The 15,701-nt window shown below is 49.6% G+C and overlaps 2 protein-coding genes across 4 annotated transcripts; both read right to left on the bottom strand.

Moving 5' to 3' along the window:
• Positions 1 to 633: 633 nt before the first annotated feature.
• Positions 634 to 7,370, bottom strand: TOR1A (torsin family 1 member A). 2 transcript variants are annotated; one of them, XM_027615655.2, is made up of 5 exons: positions 7,145 to 7,370; positions 6,430 to 6,695; positions 5,366 to 5,541; positions 5,141 to 5,268; positions 634 to 1,265 (listed from the first exon to the last, which is right to left on the bottom strand). In XM_027615655.2, the coding sequence occupies exons 1-5, from the start codon at positions 7,320 to 7,322 to the stop codon at positions 1,015 to 1,017; spliced, it is 999 nt and encodes a 332-aa protein (XP_027471456.2). In that variant the 5' UTR covers positions 7,323 to 7,370; the 3' UTR covers positions 634 to 1,014. The 2 variants fall into 2 exon arrangements, with proteins under 2 accessions (XP_027471456.2, XP_027471457.2); XM_027615656.2 differs by having other exon boundaries at positions 645 to 1,168.
• A 1,225-nt stretch (positions 7,371 to 8,595) lies between these two features.
• On the bottom strand, positions 8,596 to 15,611 carry C13H9orf78 (chromosome 13 C9orf78 homolog). 2 transcript variants are annotated; one of them, XM_027616948.1, is made up of 9 exons: positions 15,471 to 15,609; positions 15,078 to 15,137; positions 14,084 to 14,135; positions 13,879 to 13,949; positions 12,860 to 12,937; positions 11,881 to 12,078; positions 10,785 to 10,921; positions 10,592 to 10,690; positions 8,596 to 9,267 (listed from the first exon to the last, which is right to left on the bottom strand). In XM_027616948.1, exons 1-9 carry the CDS (start codon positions 15,551 to 15,553, stop codon positions 9,176 to 9,178), a joined length of 870 nt encoding a protein of 289 aa, XP_027472749.1. In that variant the 5' UTR covers positions 15,554 to 15,609; the 3' UTR covers positions 8,596 to 9,175. The 2 variants fall into 2 exon arrangements, with proteins under 2 accessions (XP_027472749.1, XP_027472750.1); XM_027616949.1 differs by lacking the exon at positions 15,078 to 15,137 and having other exon boundaries at positions 15,471 to 15,611.
• Positions 15,612 to 15,701: the final 90 nt, after the last annotated feature.

Genomic DNA, 15,701 nt, shown 5'->3' with positions numbered 1-15,701 from the left:
TTTATTGCAAAATGGTAGCTCTTCTGTAGTTATAAGTAAAAGCACTATTCTCAGCATCCTCAGGGTGGACTGGTCGGGGGCAGGGGCAGCTCAGCTTTCCTAAGAGGTTTTTGGGAGTTCTCATTAAACAAGAACTAGCAACGAGTACGGTTTTTAAAAATATGGCAAAACTTGCCCGATAACACATGGCTCATTCAGGGATGGAAAGTAGATAAGGGTCTTCCTTTGCAAAGCTGAAGGACTGGCAAGTGAGAAGATGGAAATACTTTTCTTCAAGGAAACTGTTTCTAACAAATGTTCACAATGTTGCTAAGATCATTCCCACAGTTCACAATGTTACTGAGATCAAAACCCTTGGAAAGGGGATTTAAGGCTTATCTGTGACTTGCCTGAGTGTGTCCCCCTCTTATGCACTCATCCTTCTATCTAAACACTTAATTGCCCCTTGCGATGGTCAGCCTGGGACAGGCCTGATCACTGGTCCAGGCTTGGTCCCCAGTTACGCCATCCTAGGGACTACATGCCGAGAACCCAGGCTTGGGCTTTTTTGCGGTAAAGATATCCCGGTATGCGATATGGTGACAGGAACTTAAAAAAAAAAAAAACACACACAAAGCCAGAAATGTAAAGTCTGAAAAGTTTCTCATAATGGTAAAAACCATTTTAAATAAAGTCACCACATTTTCAGTAAAACTTACACGTCTTTCCTTGAAACAGAAACACTTGAAATTAAAACATGATTTTTTAAAAAATCATGAGCCCTAGGCTGAGCAGACTGGGAGCTGGCTGCTTCCTCCTCTGAAGGCTCCAGGGGCTGTTCCGAAGTCCACGATCTGTAGGGTCTGATGCCTGCAGGCTCCGCTGGATGCAACCTGCCCAGGTAAATTCCCATCCTGTTCCACAGGAAGCATTCCCTTTAGTCCTCTTCCGGAGTACAGAGCCGGGGGAGGTCTGGGAAGAGAGCTGGGTGTTGAGTTCCTTCTCCTCCAACTCGAAGCAGTGACTCCGGGGCCGTCAGTCATCATAGTAATAATCTAACTTGGTGAACACAGTTTTGCAGCCTTTGTCAGAGAAAACTCTCTCCTCTTTGGGGAAAAATGTCATCTCGTCAGCCACTTTGGTTACAATGTCCTCGTCAATTTCAAAGCCTCGGGCCTGCATTTCGACTCTGATGCACATTTTTAGGTGTTTATATTCCAGGGGGAGGAAGGGAACAAAATAATCAATGAGATTTCGGTCAATTAAGCTGCTATGCCAGAAGCCACCTGGGAAGAAGAAAAAGGTGTTGTTCATCCATTGTCCACCTGCCCCCCCCATCCATCCAACACACATCCATGGGGTGTCCACTGAGGGCCAGACCCGGAGGTGGAGCCCCCAATCCAGTGAGTCAGCTATAACCCGGGGGCTCGGTGCCTCCACAAAAGCCAAGCACAGGACACGTGGCACCTTCCTTAGGCCTCTGGCTCAGGGGAGGCCTCTCAGATAGACCTACAGATCCGAAGCGGGAGAGAGGCGCACCAGCCCAGGGTGCCGGGAGCATGCAGAGAGGCGGAGTGGGGTGTGGGGGGAACCAGCTTTCCAGGCTGGCGCAAGGAGAGAGGAGGCCCCAGGGGAGGATGAGCTGCTCCCTTACTTGGGGAACTTGGGACTCACCGGACAGCGACAGGGCAGCTGCCCGCACGTCCAAACCACGCAGCGTGCACCGAGGGACCAGGAACTGGAACCGTCCGAGCAATACTGGGTGACAGCAGTGCTCTGGTGCGGCCACAGGGCATAGCCTTTGCTGTGTATTTTCACCCTGGACGAGTGTGGGCTCGGCACCCACCCCGTGACCCAGTCACATCCCCTCCTGGTTTCCCAGGAGGACCCAGCACCTGCTCCCTCCTGACGACAGCGTGCCCACTGGATCGCACCCAGCGCCTGCAGAGGTGAATGGCTTCCCTTCCGCTTTGCCGCTTCATTCTGGGGCCTCGAGCCTGGTCTCACTCTGACACCCATTCCTACATGTGTGTTTTTTTTTTTTTTTCCCCCCACACCACCAAGCAATTCTCCAACACCAGCTGGGTGCGCTACAGTTCAGCTCAGTTAAAGGACACCACTCAGGTACAGCCCGATGGAAGAGACACAGAGGGCAGGGAATGCAGAAAGGATGTGAAGCTTCCATGCCCCCTTCCAGAGGACCACTCTCCCCAAATCTCCATTATGTTCAACCCGGAAGCTCTCTGAACTCCATTCTTCTGGGTTTTTATGGAGGCTTCATTCCATAGGCATGCATGATCAAATCACTGGGCATTGGCGACTCATTCGACCTCCACCCCTGTCCTCTCCCCAGCAGCCAGGGACTGAAAGTTCCAACCCTCCAGTCACATGGTTGGTCCCCCTGGAAACCAGACTATGCCCTTCAGATGCTTCCCCAAAGGACCCTTATTAACACAGACTCAGGTGTGGTTAACAGGTTTGTTATGAATATCAAGACAGTTTTATGGCTCTTGTCACTTAGAAAATTCTGAGCATTTTAGATCTGTGCCAGAAACGGGGACAAAGAGCAAATACATCTTATTACAAATCATAACTGGAGTGTCCACTTTCCTTTCCCAGCAGCGCTTTGCACAAAGCTGGTGCTCCATAAAGATCTCACTGCCTGGATAGGGTGGAGTCGGCCGTGGGAAAGAACAAAAACCAATGGCCAAGCAGTAACAAAGGGGGGACAGCTCGTTTCCTGAAGGCCTGCTCTGCGCTGCGCAAGCCCTGGGCCCTGGGGAGAGAGCATGGAGCTGGGCAGACATGGACGCTGCCCTCAGGGGTTCACAACCTGACAAGCCAGTACACAGACGATTTCAGATAGTGCCAGGGGCTGTGAGCACTGAGATGGGGTGAGTGGGCAAGGAGGACAGACTACTTGGCCAGAGTGGGCAGCCACAGCCCGGAGGTGACCTCTGGGCAGAGCTGGAACGACAAGAACCCGACCACAGGAAGAGTGTTCTGGCGAAAAAATGATCTCCGACGGGGTCTCTTGAAAAACCATCTACGGACCACTCCCCATTTTTACCCTCAGCCTGAGTGTCCTGCCGGAACCCCACTGGAACGGTCAGCCATTTGCCCGTCTCTACAGGGGTGCCGCGCTCACCGTCCACGCCTGTCTCCATCTCGCGCCCGGCCCCACCAACTTGCAACTCGACAGCCTGTCCCCCGAAATGGCAGTGCCACCCTTCCACAGCTCAAGCCGGATCCTTGAGTCAGTGCCCTCTCACTCCCACACCAATCCCTGAGGAAATCTTACTCTACCTTCTGTAGGCTTCTCCCTTCAAAACGCAACCTCATCCCACTGTGTTGCCCGATCCCACCACTAGCATGAGGGGCCGGGCCACCAGCACCTGCCCCTGGGCTGCTGCAGCATAGCTCCTGCCTGGTGTCCCTGCCCCTGCCACCTTCAGTCCACTCTCCCCCCAGCAGCCAGCGTGGTCCTGTTAAAACCACGGCTGGTCACGTCACCGTTTGCTCAAAACACTCCAGGGGCACCCTCCTCCATTGGGAGTCAAACCCAAAGCCTCCCTATGGCCCTCTAGGCCTTCCATGACCAGAATGCCCAGTGCAAGTCTTGCCTCTCATCCAACCCCTTTCTCCTTTGTTCCTCAGTGACCCTGGGCACACCCCTACCTCAGTGCTCCTGCACATGCTGTTCCCTCTGACAGAATGCTGTTCCCTGTGGTAACCACATGGCTCACCCCTTCAGTCCTCGGATCAGCTCAAATGTTACCCTCAGTGAGCCATCCCTGATCACTCTATTTAAAACTGCAGCCCATCCTCATTCCAGCACCCCCAAAGCCTTGTTATTGACTGACTTTTTACCTATTGGAGAGGAAAATATATCTCTACTTCTATATAGATACAAATACTCATCACCTGACCCATTTCCTTCCTTATTTATTATTATTAGGATGTAAACCCCATGAGGATAAGGATTTGCTTTTGTTCACTACTATGTCCCCAGTTTTGGGACCAGTGCCCGCCACCTAGTAGGTGCTCAATAAACACTTGTGGAATGAATGAGTTCAGCCATCCGCCTGTTAGTAAATGGCTGAGCCAGGTCCATGTGATTCTGAAGCTTATACTCTGGAACCCTTTATAACCCCCCAGAATGTGGGTTCTAGGCAACCGGCCTCACCTTGCTGAAGCGTTTAGGCTAAGATTTCTAGTGCATGTGTTCATACTGTTTGCATGCCAAGGAACCATCTAACAGTGTACAAAATATCCTGGCTTTCATCAGTAATATTCCGGCTACACAAATGGATATATAACACCTGATACTGTTCACATATCCCTGCAATAGAATGAATTCCTTGTTTCAAAGGAGAACTTTTGTTCTCTAAGCTCAAGAAGGAAACTGAACAGAGCAGACTTAAATGGTAACAGCCCACGTAGCTCCCAGGTTACCCGGTGAGTCATTCTGCATCATGGGGAGTTCCCACTGCCAAGGGTTCAAGGTCAAAGGTGTGTGAGTTCACTGGAAAAACCATGAGCTGGGCAGTGAAAAGCTCAGGCTCTGGGACCAGAGACACCAAACAGGCTGGGCAGCCTTGGGCAAGCGGCTCCCTTTGAGCCTCCGTTTCTGTGGGGACGATGACAGTTTCTAACCCACAAGGTTATTGTGGAGATCAAAGGAAATCTGCAGGTAGAGTGTTCTACAAGGCGCCCAGTGCAGAACAAGGGCCCGCCCACTGCTTGGCTGTTAATCTGGGGCACAGAATCTCCTCAAAGTTCCAGGGCAAAACACTGAAAGAAAGGGACCCGACAGGTCCTCTCTTTTGGAGGCACCCATAGCAGCCTTCTTTGCTCAACCGCCTGCTTTTCTTCCACAAAGGAAAAGGATTTAGCTAAAATTAGTTCCCTACTTCTTTAAGACCTCGATGATCAAGAATGTCCCTCTTTCTTTCAAACAGCACTTTCCAAACTTTAGGGTGTATGAAAGTCACCTGGAGTTTAACACAGATTCTTCCAAGAAATTCTGCCTCAGTAGGTCTGGGGAAGGGACCGAGAATTGGCATTTCTAGCCAGCTCCCAGGCCATGGTGATGCCGAAGATCTGTAACTTAGGGACATAGGATCACAAATGCGAGGGATTAGTAACAGTGGGCACTCACTGTTCTTGTTATTGAAGGCCGACACAGACAAGGCTGGCTCCATGTCTTTAAGCTTGATCTCCTCCCTCTGCTTCCCACTTCTCCAGAAATCTAAAGCCACGTCTGTGATCCTTTCTGCTCCAGCATTGCTGCAACAGAATTCCGGTGAGTGAGGACTGGGTCTCATCCTGGAGCCCACAGACTTGGGCTCAGGGTTCTTCAAGCGGGTCCCCGCCCTGACCTTACCTGAGAAATATGAAGATGGCTTTCTGGTAGGAGACCCCATCCACATGGTCATAATAGTCTAGGAAAGGCTTGATGGCATCTATGAGGCCAGCGTGCAACTTGTCCATCTCATCGAATATGAAGATGGACCTCCCACAGGCGCTCACATTGCCGCGGATCCACAACTGTAACTGGTCCTGAATGACAAGGGGGAAAAGCCAAAGTTCTCAGCGAGTGCAACAGAAACAAATGGCAGAAGCATCAGTGCTACAAATGCTTCCACAATGGTCGCATTCACAGAGTGCTTACTGTATGCTCGGCACCATGCTAAGAACTTTACACACACAAGCTCTTTGGTTCCTCACCAAAGCTCCGTGCAGTGCGTGTTATCATATCCATTTTACAGACTGGGAGACTGAGGCATAGACTTCATCATCTTGCCCGAGATCACAATATTAGTATGTGATAGGAGCTGGGATCTGAATCCCGCCCTGCCTGGTTCCAAAGCCCCACACGGACTGTAATTCCTGTGCTGTGCGGATACCACAGCAATGCTGTATCACTCAGTTGCTGGTCCTGGTCATTTAAATGGCGATGTTAATACATATCCTGTGTCCACCAGCCTTCTTCAGTCCCATGATTACACAGCCGGCAGGTGGAAGAGTTAGGACTCACAACCAGGTGTGTCTGCTGCCGAAGTCCAGGCTATTCATCAGTAAGTTAAACTGTAAAAGCAGTTTGTAACACTTCGGCTAAACCACCTCAGGCCTTTCTAGAAATGTTTCCTCTTTTACAAAATAAGTTAGATGTGATGATCTTTAGGTTGGATGTGATGACATCCATGTCTAACCCCACTTACTGAAGAGTGTCATACAGAGCCTGTTTTCAGCAACCACCACGAAGCTGGGACGGTATAACTGCTCCATACAGCCTCAAACCCTAACTTCCATACCTTTCAAAGGGGGAACCCACACGTGTAGACGTCTTCAAGGGCTCACTCACTCCAACACGGAATTCCCAAATCCCACCCCACGACAAAGAAACCCGGCCTCACCCAGGAAGGATTCTCAAAAATCTGCTCTTGCCTTATACAGGGTGATGTTGGAGGCATGTGGAAAGTGCAGCGTGGCCACAAACAGGTGGACATAGTCACTGTTCAGACCGCCCTCGTAAATATTCTCCGCGATGATCTTGCTGACAAAATTTTTGCCCGTGCCCGTCCACCCGTGCAGAGAGAGGGTGAGAGGTTTCTTGGGCTTCGGGTTGCTTATGAAGCCGAACAGAGCGTTTAAGATGACTTTCTTTGCAAGATGCTGTCCAAAGAGCTTGCTGTCCAGATCCTTCTGCAGCGCTGGGAAAAACAAAGCTAGTCAGGGAGGGGGTGTCTGCGTGTCTGGCGAAATCTGGCTAAGTGCACCGGCGCGCATGAGAGCCAGCTAAGCTCTTCGAGCACCGCGTGAAACGCTGGGGTACGTCGTCAGCACTCGGCCCGCAGGTGGCGGTGGGCCTGGAGGCCTCCCCCGGCCAGCCCTGCCCCTGCTCCGCGCCCCGCAGGACAGACAGGGCTGCGGTTCGGCCGCCGTCCACCATCCCTCCTGCCTCCGGCTGGGAAGAAGCGAAACTCTCGGCGGAGGAAGTGGCCCGGCTCGCAACCCGCCTGCTCCGGTGTCCGGCCACACCGGGCCGCCCGTGGTCGTGGCCGGGAGCCAGGCGCCGCCCCAGCCCGGCCGCTGCGGCTGCGGCCCGCGGCCCCGCCGGTCGCCCGACGCCCGCCTCGGACGCCCGCCCCGCCCGTCCTACCTTCCCGGCTGAGGCTGCGCTTCTGGCCGCAGCACTCCGTGAAGAGGCAGTAGAGGCGCGGGTAGATGTAGCCGGTGAGGACGCCGGCCAGGGCCAGTCCCAGGCTGATGGGCTCCACCGCCCGCACCGCCAACGGCGCCAGCAGCAGCAGGCCCAGTGCGGCCCGGCCCAGCTTCATACCCGGACCCGCGCCGCCCCGCGCGTTCTTGCGCTTCCCCAGACCGGCGCTCCGGCCAGACCGCGCTTCCGGCTCCGCCCCGCCGTGGCCGCCATCTTTGTGCGGGGCGGGTCTCCTCGCGCCGCCGCCGCCATGCCTGTGGGGGGCAGAGCCCTTTCCTGCTTCCGGGAGGGGAGCGCAGGGGGCAGCGGGGGGCGTTTTTGAAAAATAAGACTATTTTCGGGGAATAATTTTAGATCTATGGAAAAATGGAGAAGACAGTACAGAGAGGTCCTATATACCCTCCCACGTAATTTCCCGTATTAGTAACATATTAGCATTTTACACTTGTTAAAATTAACGAACCTATATTGATATAACTAAAGTTTGTTCATTTTCCCTTTTCACCTGATGTCCTGTATCTGATCTAGGATCCCGTCCAAGATACATTACATTTCCTTCTCATGTCTCCTTAGGCTCCTCCTTGGATAAGACTATTTCTCAAGCTCTCCTTGGTTTGATGACCTTGACAGTTTTGGGGGAGTGCTGGTCAAATCTTTTGTAAGATACCCCACTATTGGGATGTGATGTTTTCTCATGATTAGACTGGGGATATGAGCGTTAGGGAGGAACATCATTTACAAGGGTAGAGGGCTATTTTCATGACATATGAAGGATACATACTAGTGACATTATTTATGACTGTTACTGACCTTCACCACCTAGATGAGGTAGCATTCCTCAGATTTCTCCACCCAAAAGTTACTTGCACTCATTCACCCATTCATTCATGGTTTTGAGGATTGCCCATGTGTTGGGTTATGGACTAGACCCTGGGGAATTCAAGAAAAAAAAACAAGGCATCCATGATTCCTGCCTTCACTGATCATGCATTCTAATGGAGGAAAAAATATAAGAACTATCTCCATTTTACAGATGAGAAACCAGACTCGGAGGGAAAGAGATTTGTACAAGGGTATAATAGGCAGTGAGCAGCGCCCAGCTCAGACTCCAAAGCCGAACTCTTCTAAGCCACAACACCCACTCTAAAAATCAGCCCGGGGTCAACCAACCTGCTCATCTTTTCTCATCTTGACCTGTGTTAAGTGCCTCAGGAAAATGACAGCACAGGGGGAACCACCCCCGGCAGCCAGCAGGTTGGAGCTTGTCCACATCTCTCAAACTCAATGAGAAACTCTCTCAGTAACTGAGTTTTGCATTGAGCTGCCCACGCCCCAGGCTCGCAACACATTACCTAGTGTTGGTAGAAGGAGACACAATACAAACAAGAAGGTTGGATTTGTTTCATATTTAATACTTAAGTGCTGAAAATGATAGAAATTCTTTTTCTTTCTTAATGAAAAGAAATAGGTAACTTTGTAAAAGTCAGAAAATGCCAGTGTCCCTTTGATTCCATCCTAGATTTTTCCGCTGTCAGCTGGATCCAGCATAAACAGTGCAGGATGCATTTCTGAACTCCAGGTATTTGAACGTAGAACACAGGATTGCATATATTAATAATTAACAGCACAATCTAAAGGGTTTCATCTCACTCTGAATACAGCTGTTTCCTCCTGCCCTGGGGCCAATATTAAGAGAAAGTCAACATATTTACAAACAAGATTTAATAATGCTCACAAGAATAGAGTTTGCCCTCAAATAGGGAAACTACACGTTTTGTTTCAAAAGGTTACAAATGCGGTGCCTGAAAAATCCAGCAGGTAAGCAGCAGGGCTAATAGAGTCTGTTTTTGGAATGGTCTGCTGGCAAATAAGCCAACTTCTGTCCAGGAAGCGTTTTGTTGGGGCGGGGGGAGGGTATGGAAGGGACAGTGCTATTTACACCCCATTCTGCACGTCTCCCTTTCGCCACCCTTAGTACCGTCTGTTCATCTTCTTGAACTTCTCATAGTGATAGTCGTCGGTGGCCTTCTCATTAGCAGGACGCTTGCGGTTAGGAGGGGATCCTACAAAGGGAAAGAAGAAAAGCTGTCTGCCATGCTGCAAGCCGCTGAGAGGCTCTGCTTAGGGTAGGACCACGCCTGTCTCATTCCACACAGGAGCCCCAGGTGCCTACCCTCGTGAATAGGAACACAGTAGGGCCTCAGTGAATACCTGTTATTGAGTGAATGAAAATAAACAGAAGGTGGGGTCAGGTGACAGTATGGTGGCATATGGTGACACAGCATCAGACTAGGTGACCAGTCGGTGGGTGCAGTGAGAGTTTGACTATGTACAAAGTGCCCAGTACTTTCAGATACAACTTCTTTTACCCCTCACCGCAATTCTAACAGGGGCATGTTGCCACCACTGTCCAGAGAGCTTAGGTGACTTCCTCACGGTTGCTCAGAAAGTGAAGGGAGGTTGAGAGTGGAAGCCAAGTCTCATGACTCCAAAGTCCTTGCTTACTGTGTGAATGACACAAAGCTCTAGGAATCAAAGACTATGCAACCAAGGTGTTAGAGAAACTAATTTCTCAAGTGAGAGGGAAGGGAAAACAACAGCCTGGATTTTTCAGACGCCTCAGCAACTTCAGCATTTCCTTAGGATCATCCTGTTGTTGATGAAAAGGGAGACCCCCCCGCCCCCCCGCCCAGGCTGGTTAGCATGAGGGAAAGGGGCTCAGGGGGACACTGCCAGCAGGGGATCAAATTGCCCCACGTCTAGAGGAGCCTTTGGCGACTTATTGGTATGTAGCCTGAGGACACGATATAGGTAAATACAGTGTTTAAATAGGGAAAAATGAGAAACAACCTAAGTGTCCAACCAGAGGGAACTGCAGTATATCCATACAATAGAACATGAAATAGCCACTAAACAGGAAATTATGTATTTACTGTCACAGAGAGACATGCAGGGCACACTACTGAGTGAAACACTATGAGATCCTATTATATATGTATACAATATGCATTTCTATATACATATTTTTTTAAAGTCTGGAAGGTTGTACATAAAAATGTCAACGCGCTCATCTTTGGGTGACATTGTGGGTAACTTTGAATTGATTTTTGCTTATTGAAATGTCCTAATTTTTTAAGTCTCTATTATATTTGATAGCCCAGGGAATCCTCAGGGCAACCCCAAATGGTTGGTTTTATGACGGTCCCCATTCACAGGTAAGTAAACCGAGGCTTGGAAAGGGGAAGGCAAATGGCCATGGTCTGGAGCATGGAGTGGAAACCGGGTGCCCTGGCCCCAAAGCCCAAGCTCCACCCCTGCAGAGGCCCCCCTGCCTCCATAGGCCCTGATGACTGCTCCAGGAAGCCCCGCAGCCTCTGCTGCACTCACGCTCCGGCTCTGGCTTCTCTGTGTCACCCACTCTTAAGGGTCGGGCTTTGGGCTCTTCTTTGTTTCTCCGTATGGGGGCATTGAGCTCCTCGTGATAAACTGGATCAAAAGAGACCAGGGGACACATCAGACAGAATATGGGAACCAGGGGACCTCCCCGGCAGGGCGGGGCTACTTCCCCAGAAAAGCTTACATCGGTTGTGCTGCACGTAATTCACGGCCATGTTGGTGGGCACGAAAGATGTCTCACTGTCTTTCTTCTTGTTCTGCTGCTCTGCCAGCAGACGGGCCTTGGCATCCTCCGTGGAAATGATATTTTTTATTTTAGCGCTGCGGGGAGAAAGGAGCCACGCCATGTATTAGACCGTCTCACTGTTGGTCCTCAGACAGAACTGACGGTCAGGCTGGAAGCCCACCAGTGCATAAGGAGATCCTCTCTTGGAGCACAGTGCTCCACAGTTGACCTACTCTTCTACAGTGCCGTTCTCACAGCTGTCGGAGATACAGGACATACTGTCCTCTCCTGGTCAAGAGGAAACTGAGCCTCAGAGAAGGAAAGAGAACTGCTCAAGGCTCAGAGCTAGTAAGGCCAGAAAAGAGGCGAGAACCCAACTTCCTACTACACCCAAAGAAGATTCTGACCATCATTTTCTTCCATGACAATCCAGTGTTAGAGCAGATGTTTTGCAAAAAATGAAGAGGAGGATCATGAGATGGGTAAGCCTTTAACATTGCTCCTGCCAGAATAAAGGAGAGGGAAACAAGGATCTGATTAGAACAGCTGAAGAGGGCGCCTGGGTGGCTCAGATGGTTAAGCGTCTGCCTTCGGCTCAGGTCATGATCCCAGTGTCCTGGGATCGAGTCCTGCATCGGGCTCCCTGCTCCCTGGGAGCCTGCTTCTCCCTCTGCTTGTCTCTCTCTCTCCCTCTGTCTCTCATGAATAAATAAATAAAAGCTTAAAAAAAAAAAAAACAGCTGAAGAGCTGTGAACAAAGATTAAATAAAAATAAACACCTGTATAACAAATACTGAATCATTCTGTTATATACCTGAAACCAATATGTTACGTGTTAATTATTTCTCAATAAACAAAACATCACACTTTTGCGTTCAGGAGACTTTCCCTTAAGTCTAACAACACTGACCAATCCTTTACAGACTGTGGGCACAAGAATCTCAGCCTGCCAAAGAAAATATAGTTATTATTTGTGGGTTTCCAAGGAGACAGGGAAGAAACAGTCCCCTTCACTGGAAAGCAGAGCAGAGGCCAGAAGGGGTCTGAAACGTACTCGATGCCTAGGTCCACCTCGGGGATGCCACTCAGCATCTGGTTGGAAAGCATCTCTTCGGTCTTCTTTGCTGAGGAAACACGGATGTTTTCAGGAAGTTCGTAAAGACAGTCCTCTGCATTCTTCGGCTTGACTTTCTGTTCCTCGTGTTCTACAATCCCTTTCCTCTTCTTCAGCTCTGTCTCAATGTACTTCATCCTGAAATGAGAATGCCACAGGCCTCAGAGAGAGGCAGGAGGCTCACAAAACCTGTCTTTAAAGTTAGTGGTCCCTGGGACACCTGGATGGCTCAGTTGGTTATAAAGTGTCTGCCTTCAGCTCAGGTCATGATCTTGGGGTCCTGGGATCGAGCCTCATGTCTGGCTCCCCACTTGGCAGGGATCTGCTTCTCTCTCTCTCAGCCCTTCCCCCCCTGCTCGCGCTCTCTCTCTCTTAAATAAATCTTAAAAAAAAAAATTCTCTCTAAAAACAACAACAAACATTTATAAAATTAGTGGTCCCCAACACTGGCCCACAGAGCAGTGATGGTCCATGAAGTTTTCATCAGTCCGTGGAAAAATGAGAAACATAAAAATAACTTGAGTTTTTTCATCAAGCAAAATTTTTTCAGCTTAAAGCATCCAACCTCTATTATGAGATTATGCCCTCCCAATCTATCGGTGTTAATATATGGAAGGTTCACTGAAAATAGAAAGGTAATGGCAGATGGTAGTCATCTGTTTAACAGCCTTGTTAGCAAAAAAGTGGGCAAATCCAATGTTTATTTCTACAGTGTTTAGGAAAAATATTACTAGTCAAGGAATCTAAACTCCCAAGAACCACTTTTTAAAGAATTTTTAGAAAAGCCTGGGAGGTGGGGTGACAGGGGCCACCTTCGCTGCCTTTGGGTAATTCTAAAAATGTCATCTGTGACTAAACATCTTGCACTCTATCTGGCTGAAGCGAACCCCGAACTGCTCACAGCCAGACTGATACCCACATGTCGGCATCCTCATCCCTTCGGTTGGTTTCTGCGGAAAATGATGTCCCCAGGTGGAGGTCTTCCTCTTCGCTGATCCTGTAAGGAGAAGCAATGAAGCACAGTCTTAAAGTCACAACTCAGTGAGGCCGAGTTTGATGTTATACAAAAAAAAAAACAAAACAAAACACAGAAAAGTACATCATGTAAATAGAAGAAACAGAAGCAAGCAAACTGTTGGCCTCTGGAGATTTCTCTGGGGAAGGAGTAGATACTTTTATTTCTTACTTTTCTATTATTTTTATTTATTTTTTATTTTTTAAAGATTTTATTTATTTGAGAGAGAGAGAGAATGAGAGACAGAGAGCATGAGAGGGAAGAGGGTCAGAGGGAGAAGCAGACTCCCTGCTGAGCAGGAAGCCCGATGTGGGACTCGATCCCAGGACTCCAGGATCATAACCTGAGCTGAAGGCAGTCGCCCAACCAACTGAGCCACCCAGGCACCCTCTATTATTTTTATAATTGTGTTTTTGTATGTTTCTTAAAAAAGAAAAACAAAACTTCCACATGGGTTTGAAACACACTAAACAATACACCTTTACAGAAACAGAGTATCCGCAACACACTAAGCTAACTTTTCAAGAGTTTTTGCTTTTGGGATGCCTGGGTAGCTCAGTCAGTTGAGCATCTGACTCTTGATTTCAGCGCAGGTAATGATCTCAGGGTCGTGGGATCGAGCCCCATGCTGGGCTCTGCGCTCAGCTGGGAGTCTGCTTGAGATTCTCTCTCTCCCTCTGCCCTTCGCCCAGCACGTGTGTGGACGTGCACGCTCCCTCTCTAAAATAAATAAATAAATAAATAAAAAAGAAAGAAAAGAGTTTTGCTTTCATTTGTTTTTAAGCTGCATACCCTTTACAAAGCACGAAGGATACTTCAGGATGTCCCACTAAAGCTGCTGCTGCAGGCCCCAACTATCTGGGGTCACACAGACCCAGGCAGGGGCTACAGGTTAGTGTGTATCAAGTAAGGTCTGTACTTACTTATCTTTGCCTCTTTCCTTCAGTTTCTTCATGTCCACCATACCGCCCGTCTTCATCTGAAAGGGGTCATCCTGCAGAAAGCAAACACAGCTGAGAAGAAGCATCTATATAATTGGCAGCGGACTTTTTTTTTTTTTTTAAACACAATCACCCACTGGAGAGCAGCCACAACTCCCCATTATCCAGGGAGGGCCCCACAACTCACCACTAGGGTGGTCTCTTCTTGTACCTTCTCTCCCACCAGCAGGGCCACAGCACTGAGCAAAAACAAAAAGGAAAAGTGAGAGAGTAAGAGTGAGTGAGTGAGTGAGTGAGTGAGTGAGAGAGTGAGAGAGAGAGAGAGAGAGAGATAGAAATTGCATAATTGAGATATGAGGAAAACACTTAGGAAGTTTGTATGTTGTAACATTAGAGCAAAGGCAATTTCTAAGGAGTGGGCACCAAAGCTGGTGTAGGCTTTGGTGGAAAAGCTGGAAAAGCCTACAAGCATAAAACAGAGTTCAGCAAGTACTTTAGATGCTGGCTGGGGGTTACGGTGAAGTGGTACACTCTCCTACAAGGCCATTTGACATTATCGTGGCTTGGAAATCTCATTTCTAAGATTTTGCCTTTGGGGAACATGAAGCTGAAGACAAATGTAGAAAAATACTTATCGCACCCTTATTTGGTGAACTTTTACAAATGACCTACTGTCCCCTACAAATGACCCCTAAGTAGGGGATTAGGTATGGCACATGCACGGGGTGGGATACTATGCAGCCACTAAAAAAAGCTTTGGAAAATGTTAATGTCCGAAATGTGAGGGAAAAAAACAGATTACCCAAAACATTAAATGTTAACACTGGTTACCTGTGGATGGGAGAATTAGGGGTGCTGCTTATTTTCTTGATTACACTGTTCTAAATTTTCCAAACTCTTAACAATCAATGTGCATTTCACAATCGGGTGCAATAAAAACACGAGTTAGTAACCCGTTTCTGCACCTCTGGGGCAAACCTCAAGACCACACAGCTCAGGCCATCTCCTGGTTAAACGTCTTTAAAAGAACGCTGGACTCCTTTCAGGGCAGTGGAAGGTGTACAGTGTGTTAAGAGAAGGAGCTATGTCTGAGGAGATAGTTGTGATGGCGACCCAGGCAGGGGCGTGTCTCTGTCATCTGCGCCTCCTCCTCCGCGTCCCCCACGCCCCGCGGCACCCACCTCACCCCGTTGGGCCTCTTCCTCAAGTTTTGCACCTCGCGGGTCTCTTCTAGTTTTAATCTGAAAAAAGGCAATGCACAAGATTGAGAGAACCTCCGCAGAACTCAGACTCAAAAGGCAGCTTCGACTGGCACCCCTGCTCAGATGCTGAGCCGCCAGCACAATGGTCCAGAAGGCGACCCTGCGCTTAGACCCACTGGGTGTCAGACCCACCGTGCATCCTGGGGACACCTCTCCCTATTGTGCGGCCTTGGGGCGGCGGCCTCATCCCTAGGAGCCTCAGTTTTTGTCTGCAGAAAGGGACAATTTCCGCTCACAAAGAAGAGGCTGGCCGGTGATAAGTCCCGCAGCCGGCTCTCTTCTTGCCCCTTGGAAGCCCCATCCCAAACGTACCGAACCTCCTCTGATTCCTGCTCATCTTCCTCCGACTCTGAGTCGGCCCGGCGCCGGCGGAAAGTCTTGCCGGTGACCGGCATGGTCGCGCCGGCCCCGCGGTCCGGCCGCCGGGCCCCTGTACCTTGGCGGGGGCTGCTTCCGGCGCGCAGCAGTGAGGTCAGAGCGCAGCGCTCACCGTGCCAGCCCCTCCCGGCCCCGCCCCAAGCTCTCCTGGCCCCGCCCCCGGCC

This window comes from Zalophus californianus, chromosome 13 (genome assembly GCF_009762305.2).
Source record: "Zalophus californianus isolate mZalCal1 chromosome 13, mZalCal1.pri.v2, whole genome shotgun sequence".
NCBI classification, from domain to species: domain Eukaryota; kingdom Metazoa; phylum Chordata; class Mammalia; order Carnivora; family Otariidae; genus Zalophus; species Zalophus californianus.
This window is presented reverse-complemented; position numbering and strand designations above follow the sequence as displayed.